The sequence below is a fragment of the Phyllostomus discolor genome, chromosome 8 (genome assembly GCF_004126475.2).
Source record: "Phyllostomus discolor isolate MPI-MPIP mPhyDis1 chromosome 8, mPhyDis1.pri.v3, whole genome shotgun sequence".
In the NCBI taxonomy this organism is placed as follows: domain Eukaryota; kingdom Metazoa; phylum Chordata; class Mammalia; order Chiroptera; family Phyllostomidae; genus Phyllostomus; species Phyllostomus discolor.
In genome coordinates this window covers 96,990,427-96,999,694 of record NC_040910.2, presented here as the reverse complement: position 1 = coordinate 96,999,694, position 9,268 = coordinate 96,990,427, and the positions used below count along the sequence as shown (strand labels likewise).

Genomic DNA, 9,268 nt, shown 5'->3' with positions numbered 1-9,268 from the left:
TGCGGTAGGCCCTGCCTGTTCACCTCAGTTCACCCTCCCTGCCCTGTTCCCTTCACTCCAGCCCTGCAGCTGGGTTCTCCTCAACTTCAGGGTCTTTTCTTTTTTAAGATTTTATTTATTTTTAGAGAGAGGGGAAGGGAGGGAGAAAGAGAGGGAGAGAAACATCCATGTGTGGCTGCCTCTCACGCACCCCTACTGGGGACCTGACCTGAAACCCAGGCATGTGCCTTGACTGGGAATCGAACCAGTGACCCTGTGGTTTGCAGGTGGCATTCAATCCACTGGGCCACACCAGCCAAAGCTCAACTTCAGAGTCTTACACAAGACTAAAACGGGTTTAGATATCTCCTTCTTCCTCAGCTTAGACAGCACGTCCTCCAGGAAGCCTTCCCTGATCTCTACACTAAAGCAGCCCCCCCACCCACCTTCACAGAAACTCTGTAGTACCCTGGCCTTCTACTTGACAATGCTCGGCATCACAGCACTTCTTGTCCACTACTTGCCCCCCATTAGGCTGCACCCTCCATGGAGACAGGGACCCACCAACACCCCCGCACCTGGTACCGTGCCCCAGAATACAGCAAGTGCTCCCTGAATGCTTGGAGACTGAGCAATAATTCTGAGAGTCACTCCCCAGCAGGCTGAGCACCCCACCCCCGCTCCTGTTGGTGCAGCTTCTGAGGAAAACTCAACGGCAGGCGCGCTGGTCTTAGAGAACGTGGTATCTGATGACACCACTGGGCACACTGACAAAAATGTGGCCGTAGTGGGGTCACCGGCTCTCAGGAAGGAGTGAGTACGAGTCATGCTGCATCCCGCACAGGAAGAGCTGGAGCTGGTGCCGACGGCGCGGGGTGTCCCGAGCCTTTGGTCTTGGGTTTCTCTTCCTAGAGTATTTATAGCCATCCGGAGAAGCGGCTGGCTTCATTAATTGTGAGCGCATGTCCACCCAAAGCAGCCATACACCAAATGTATTGAATACCAGGCCTTATATGGGCATCCTTGTTGATCCATGTGTTGTTAATAAGTGGCACGGAGTGGATGGCTAAGGCACAATGCCAAGTGTTTGCCTTCCCCACCATCTCTAGGCGCGAGGTGGTGGTTGTGGTGTATTGTTTGCTTTTAATGCAGGGACTACTTTTTTAAACCAAGAAGAGGGAGTTGTGAGGCCCACAGCCATTTGATGACCAGTATAGGGACAAACACAGTTCAGAAGTGGCAGCACAGGATGCAAATTCTGTATCCAGTGCCTCAGACCAGCTCCATTCAACAGGAGTCGTTAACCCACAACAGCTCTAAGTGGTGGGCACTACTATGACCCCCCTTTGCAAACAAGGAACCTGAGGTGCAGAACGGGTACAAGACGGGCCCAGTCAGTAGGCAGCAGAGCTGGAGTTTGAACCCAGGCAGTCTGGCTCCAGGGTCCGGAAGTCATCAGGTCCTCTGGGGACTCACTCAGCCCAAACCAAAGCCCAGTGAGGACCCACTTCCAGAGGACTCAGGCCCCTGCCCTGATTTAGTCTTTCCCTCTTGAAGCCTACAGAGAAGCTGCAAGCACAGCCCTGGCCTCAAGGAGCACATCTGGTTCACTGTAGCACAAGTTAGCAAGTGCGAAGTACCATGCAAGGGACCCGTGTGCCAGGGAGCGGGCCATCCAAGCAGGCAGAGGTCCTGAAGCACCCATCACTGGGTGCACCCATCACTGGGTACATCCCCACCTCATGGATGCCAGGTTCTGTGTCTGTGGGCAAGGTGGTTTCCTTGTCTGGGGCTGCACCTTCAAATCTGTGAAATGGGGAGGAGGAGGATAATGACCACATGCTAGTTGGAATCCTACGGGGCTGGTGTTGGTGTTAAACAAGAGAAAGCAGACAAAGCATTTGGGACAGAGAATGTGTCCCATAAACATTAGCCATTGTTATTTTCAGCAGAAAGATCCAGGCATCACCATTTATTCATTCACAAACACACAGCACCTCCTCACCATGGACCAGGCACAGAATGCGACAGCAGCCAGGCCTGCAAAGGGAGCAGGCGCTATTGAGAGAGGCGGTGACACAGGGCTACACGGAGGACAGCGGGGAAGGAGGTGTACGAGGCTGGTGGGTGTCTGGGGCCCCTGCAGAGGGAATCAGAGGAGGCAGCGTGGAGGAGAGTGACAGGATGTGGGAAATGGGGTGAGGATGCTTCTGCGTGTGCAGAGGCACCAGTGAGGGCCAGCGTCACGGCACCCAGTCTTCAAGGTGGTGGCCTCGAGAGTGGGTGGTGGCCGCAGCACACAGGACTGGGTTCCAGGCAGGCGGCTCCGCTCTGAAGAAGTCTGCCTCCAAGTCCTTAAGTCATCTTTATCTCCAGACTCAGCTGGAGGCAGAGGAATAACTAAATATTTAAGTGGGTTATTTTTTTAATTTTCTTCTCGGTGCCCAGTTATTTGCCTGTTGGCCAGCCTGGGGAGGAGACTGAATTTATGTCTCACCAAAGAGGCACCAGAAAGGGAAGGAGAGAGACACCGAGACAGACAGAGAAGATTATGCCGAGGTTTTTTTTTTTTTTTCCTTCTAAGTGTCTCCTCAGTAGAATCCTTGGTCTCCAGGGAGCGGTTTGCCCTCCAGAAAATATGACACTTTATTTCCTGCCCTTGTTTGTTAACACACCCCATTACCATCCATCTCAGTTTCATGTAGCTGCCAGCCGGCATTCACGCCCTCCTCCTCGCCTCCCTGAGGCAGAAAATAGAAAAGGAAGAATTCAGCAGATTTTCCCCCGTGGCACCCTCGCGGCACCAAGATAACCAGAGCAGAAACCACAATTGGATTCTTATTCCTTCAGCCCAGGAATGCAAAGGACGGGACGGTTTAACCACCTTCTGCATTTTCCTACAAAGAGAGTCGGCTTGTTATTTCGGTTGTCTGGGCTCCCTTCTCCGCCTCGGAGAAAGATACATTAATTTTTTTTTAATGTTAGACAGGAGATGTTGCAAACTGTCAAGAACTGTCAGTGGCGCCTGCCCCAATCAGGTAAGCGCCTGCGGCGGCGCCTGAGGCAGAGACACACTGACCCCTAGTGGTCGCCTGAGCCCCGCCCTCAATGGGCGGGAGAAAACCGGAACAAGCCTGTGGGGCCCCGGGGGCGTGGTTGGGGCTTTGTCTACAATGCCTGCCCCAACACTTGCATGAATGTACTGCGCACTCACACCCACATCCAGTTTCTTCTCTTTTTTCCAATTCCATAAAGTATGGATTTGCTAAGAACCTTCAGGGTGCTGGCCCTGAGCCACAAATAAGGCCCGTTTCTCTGGTCTTGAGAAGTTGTGGAAAAGGCAGACAGGGTCCCAGGAGGGTGAGCAGCTCAGAGGGAGGAAGGAAGCTGGCATTCATGGAGAGACTCCTTCGTGCCCACATTATCCCACTGGAGACTTAAAATAGCCCCAGTGGACCAAGGTTTGGAAACTGAGGCTCTGGCTGTCAAAGGGCTTGTCCCAATGACAAAGCTACTGTTGTTATTGACTTTATTGATTTTAGTAAGCACATATTTACCTAGCACTTATCTGTCAGGCATTCTTCTAGCACTGCACCTATATTGAATCCTCATCAAAACCCTATGAGGTGCTGCCATTTCACAGATGATGAGCAGAGGCACAGAGAGGTTAAGTAACTAGTGAGTGGTGGATCCAGCATTAAGCCCAGGCAGTCTGGCTTCCCAGTGCTCTCCAGGAAGCTCTCCAGCGGTCCACACCCAAACTGTTCTCCAGCCCTGCTTTATCCCCCGCAGAACAAGGTGCTGCAGCAGGAAAGGGAGCAGCCATTCTAACTGCCGAGAAAGGAAGAAGCCTCATGGTTTGGAAGCTCCTTGAAGTCACAGACAGTGCCACCCACCTTCAGAGTCTCACATCTGACACGCAGCAGGTGCTCAGTCAGGGCCCACCTGGACGGGACCCTGAAGGAAGGTTCAGGGAAGGTGGGAAGGAGGGAGGGAGCCCGAGGGGGCTGCATGAACCGCAACCCTGAGGCAGAAAAGCACAGGTCACTCTCCATGACCACGCTGCGAAGAGGTATTCTTGAACACACCCACACTCCGTTTTGGCCAACACATGACGACCAACTAAACTGTATGAACATCCCCTGTGCCAAATTCCTGAGTTAACACATCGAAAATGTGTATCCTCCTGTGTATTTTATCTCATTTGAAAGGCAGAGCGGCCTTCTATGGTAGGTACAACCAGCCCCACTTTTACCACCAGAAAACAGAGGGTTTTCCCAGGTGGGTAAGTAACTTGTCCCAGGCTTCCCAGCTAATATGTAGAGCTGAGCACCCAGCTGAGGACCCAGACTTCCTAACTCCAAAGCTCACGTGCACTCATGCTCTTGCTGCCAACCAGGAACCTCCCCCACCCACAGGAAAGCCCAGCCCCCCACCACCACCCCAGAGGCCCTGTCCTTCTCACAAGCAGTTGCTCGAACTGGCCGGGTTTGTTCCTGCCTTAAGACCTGTGGCCTAGCCGTTCCCTCAGCCTGGAATGTTCTTCCTGTCTGTGGATCTTCACGCAGTTGGCCTCTTCCTGTCATTCCGGTGTCAGCTCAAGTGTCACCTCCTCCGAAAAGCCTTCCTTGTCCACCCCACCGAAAATAGCCTTCCAGTCACTCTCCATTGCATCACGGTCGTATTTTCTTCCCAGCAGTTATTAATCTGGCGATTTCTTGTTTAGTTACTATTGTTAGGCTCAGCTCCTGTGTAATAAGGGCTATCGATTACATACCACGCACATACTGTGTGCCAAGCGAAGTTCTGAGATCTTCACACACAGGAAGTCATTGCGTCTTCACAAACATCCTTTACCCTAAGTTCTATTCTAGTCCTCATTTGACAGAGGAGGAAACTGAGGCAGGACAGTTTCAATGACTTGTCCAAGAGTCCGCCCTCAGTAAGCTCTGCTCTTAGCCACTACTAAAAACATCAGCCCTTCGACAACAAAGAATTGAATTTTTAAATGGGGAAAGGGTGTACATGGACATTTCTCCAAAGAAGATACACAAATAGCCAATAGCTCAGGAAAAGATGCTCAACATCGCTAGTCACTAGGAAAATGCAGTCAAAACCACAGGAAGATACCCCTTCACACCCACTAGGATGGCCATAATTAAAAAAAATAATAACAATAACAAGTGTTGGCAAGGGCATGGAGAACTTGGAACCCTCATATAATGCTGGTGGGAATGTAAAATGGGACAGCCGCTGTAGTGAACAGTTTGGTGGCTTCTCAAAAAGTTAAACATAGAATTACCATGTGACCCTGCAATTCTACTCCTAGGTATATATCCAAAGGAATTGAAAACCAGGGCTCAAACCAAAAATATGTACCCAAATGAATGCAACAGCCAACAGGTGGAAAGAACCCAAACAGGTCAACAAAATGTGGAATACAATATAATGGGATGTAACATTCCATTGCACCCACATAGTGGAATACAAAGGAACGGAGTACCAATATACAAGCTACAAGATGGATGACTCTCTAAAGCATGTGCCAGCAGCACCGTGGACGGTCCCCTGGATCTGTCCCTTGCATCATCAGTGTTTGGACAGAACAGACCCAGGGACACCTTTTCTTCCAGCCTCTGACTGCCCTCGATCTCTTTTCTAGCCGCCACATTCAAAACCACCTCAGCCATCTTCAGCCTTTGAGACCAACCAACACTGCCTGGCCAATGGGCATCCGCGGGCCTCCCACACCTACCTTGCTCTGGGCTTCTATTTCAACTGGGACAACACAGCTCTGGAGGGCGTGTGCCACTGCTTCTGTGGGTTGGCCAAGAAGGGAGAGGGAGCCGAGTGCCTCTTAAAGATGCAAAACCAGCACCAGGGCCTCGTTCTCTTCCAGGATGTGCGGAAGCCGCCCCAAGGTGAGTGGAGTGAGACTCAGGACATCATGGAAGCCACCGTGGTCCCGGAGAAGAACCTGAACCAGGCCCTTTGGGATCTGCATGCCCTGGGTTCTACCCACGCAGACCCTCATCTCTGTGACTTCCTGGAGAACCACTTCCTGGATGAAGAGGTGAAACTCATCAAAAAGATGGGCAACCACCTGACTCACCGCTGCAGGCTGACCAGGCCCCAGGCTGGGCTGGTTGAGTATCTCTTCGAAAGGCTCAAGCATGACTAGGAGCCTTTGGAGACCCTCTGGCCTCTGAAGGGACCCCCTCAGCATCCCCCTGGCATCTAGCTTTTGCTTGAACCTCTCCCAAAAACTACTAGGCATCTTTTTAAGCACCCTGGAGCCCTCTCCCATGCATTGGACCAAATGGAAACAAAGCCTTTTGTGGGAGGGTGGGGGGGAGAATAAAAACCCTCAGTGAAAAAAGCAGGACACAAAAAGCCACATATTGTGTCATTCAACTTACGCTAATGTCCCTACCAGGCAAACCCATACAGACAGAAAGCAGACTAGTGAATGCCAGGGGCTGCAAGGGAGAAATTGAGGGTGTCATTTGGGGGCAATAAAACGTTCTCGGACTAGATAGTGGGGACGGTTACCCAACAGTCACGTACGGCTTAATAACAATATCCACCTTCTAAGACATGCAGCCTTAGGCCATCTCATCCTTGTGCGAACATCGTAGATGGGACAGCCCACGACTGGAACTGTACGTGCTACACTCTTACAAGACTGGCAGTGCCGTGGGCTTGTTTCCACCAGCAGTGCCACGAACACAAGAAGAATGCATTGCCCCATGACCCTGAGACAGCTAAGCTGCTACGACGTCACCAGGCGATAGGAACTTTTCAGCTCATTATAATCTCACACCCCCACCATCATGCATGCGGTCTGTCACTGATCAAAATATCATCCTTCACACCTGACTGTACTCAATTCCACTAAATTCCACCCTTTAAAATTTGTAGTGAATGTTGTGATATAAATTTTACAACCTTTTTTAAAAAAGTCAGCCTTGTCTACCTTGTTCATCTCCAGGTCCTTAGGACAGTATGAGGCACACAGTCGACACTAACAATGTGTTTGTGGGGGAAATGAATAACCTGGACCAGACCCCAGGCCGCTCAGCTCTCATTCGTAAGTGTCCCCCACAGCGTGAGGCAGCTGCAGGAAGCTGCAGCCCAGTGGGTCTCAGACTCTGGGGCGGGCCCCTCGGAATCACCCGGAGGGCTCACGAAGACAGACTGCTGGGCCTCAGCCCCAGAGGCTTGAAGTCCGAGGTTCTAAGTAGAGCCGGGGAACGTGCATGTCCAGCACACTTCCTGCTGGCGCCGGGTAACTGCTGTCATCTGTTAAACCGCCAGAGAAGAACCTGAACACAGGAGAGACGAAAGACAGTGCCTGCATGTTATTCCTTGAGAAGTGAGAGAGATTTGAACCCCCTGAAAACTGAACCACACGAAAATTGAGTGGTCTGTTTTAAATTTTTTTGTATTGGAATGGGTCTCGCACATAACTCATGCCCCCGTGAGGTAAGGCTGCAGTGATGTCAATAAAGACACATCCAGAGTCCTTGGAACACAGTTGAGCAAACCACTTCATTGAAAGCAGGAAGACGTTAGGTTTAGGACACAGGTGCAGAGCATTTGAGGGGCCCAGAGCATGAGGACCTCCCTAAGTTCAGATCCCAGCTCTTCCACCTACCAGCTGTGCGAACTTGAATGAACTGCCTGTGGTAGGCAGAATAATGCCCCCTCCCAAAAGATACCCACATTCTAATCCCTGGAACCTATAAATATGTAACCTTACGTGGCAGTGGAGGTTAAGGTGGCAGGTGGGATTAAAGTTGATCAACTGACTTTCAGGAGGGCACATGGAGGGTTAGCAGCAGGGGGGTGGGAGGAGGAGAGAGGGGGAAAAGGTATAGAGAATAAGTAGCATAGAATGTAGGTTGAAAATAGATAGGGGGAGGGCAAGAATAGCACGGGAAATGTAGAAACTAAAGAACTCGTAAGTATGACACATGGACATGAACTAAAGGGGGAAATGTGGGTGGGAGGGGGGTACAGGGTGGAGGGGAGAGAAGGGGGGAAATGGGACAACTGTAATAGCATAATCAATAAAATATATTTAAAAAAAAAAAAAGTTGATCAACGGACTTTCACACACTGAGATTGTCCTGGCTCACAAGAATGGGCCCAGTGTAATCACAAAGGTTTACAAAGGGGGGAGGAGGTGGCAGGAGAGGCCGTCAGGGTGAGACATGACCTGAGGACTCACCCTGTCACTGATTTGAAGGTGGAGGAGAGTCATGAGCTGAGAACTCGGGGAGCCCCTAAAAGCTGGAAAAGATGAGGAACCAGATTCATCCCTAGAACTGCCAGAGGGGAACACAGCCCTACCAACAGCCTGATTCTAGCCCAGCGTGACCTGTGTTGGATTTCCAGCCTCCAGAATGTAAGATGAGAAATTTGTATTGCTTTAAATCACTAATTTTTTAAGTTTTTATTTATTTTTAGAGAGAGAGGAAAGGAGAAAGAGAAAGATCAATATGTGGTTGCCTCTTGTCTCCCCCCACTCCCACCACTCCCCAGGGACCTGGCCTGCAACGCTGACTGGGAATCAGACCAGTGACCCTTTGATTTGCAGGCCAGCACTCAATCCACTGAGCCATACCAGCTGGGGCAAGCTGCTACCTTTCTAATAATTTGTTACAGCCCAGATAGAAAACTGTTACACTGTTTAAATTCTGTAAACCTCGGTTTCCCCACCTATAAAGTGAGCATGACAACCGCAGTTACTGCACAGAGTAGGTACAATGATTAAATTTACTGTATGTAAAAATCCTAGTGCAGAGACTGGCCCATGGTGCACATAAAATAAATATCAGTATCATCATTGTCAGGTTCCACAACTTTCTCCCGGCCAAGCCCGCCTGGGCTCCCCTGGGACAGGCCCTCCCTGTTGCTCAGGAGCTGTGAGCATCTCTTACCTTTTCTTGAGGACACCAGATTCTCCCCAAGACCCTTCTGCCTACTTTCCCTTGCCCTCCCATTTCTGCTCTTGTTGGTCTTGGGTAGCCCAAGCTTTGATTCTGGGAGTTGTGGGTGAGCAAGGAGCCCTGGGGACACAGAGGCTGCCACCCACTTTCCTTGGCTAGAAGGCCAGAGTGGGCACCTGGTAATGAGTCATGGCTGTTTCCAGAGCCATGGAGCAAATAATCTCTTTACCAAAAAAAAAAAAAAAAAAAAAAAGCTTCTTGTGAAAAATTGCTGGGTGTTTGTATTTTCAGTCATTTATTCCAAGAGCAGTGAGTTTTCTGATTCTGGATTCATG

The 9,268-nt window shown here is 50.5% G+C and overlaps 1 protein-coding gene across 1 annotated transcript; it reads left to right on the top strand.

The window, feature by feature from the left end:
- The first annotated feature begins 3,990 nt into the window (after positions 1-3,990).
- LOC118502347 (ferritin light chain-like) lies at positions 3,991-6,160 on the top strand. The gene is made up of 3 exons (XM_036034525.1): positions 3,991-4,051; positions 4,379-4,467; positions 5,642-6,160. The coding sequence occupies exons 1-3, from the start codon at positions 3,991-3,993 to the stop codon at positions 6,158-6,160; spliced, it is 669 nt and encodes a 222-aa protein (XP_035890418.1).
- The last annotated feature ends 3,108 nt before the right edge of the window (positions 6,161-9,268 follow it).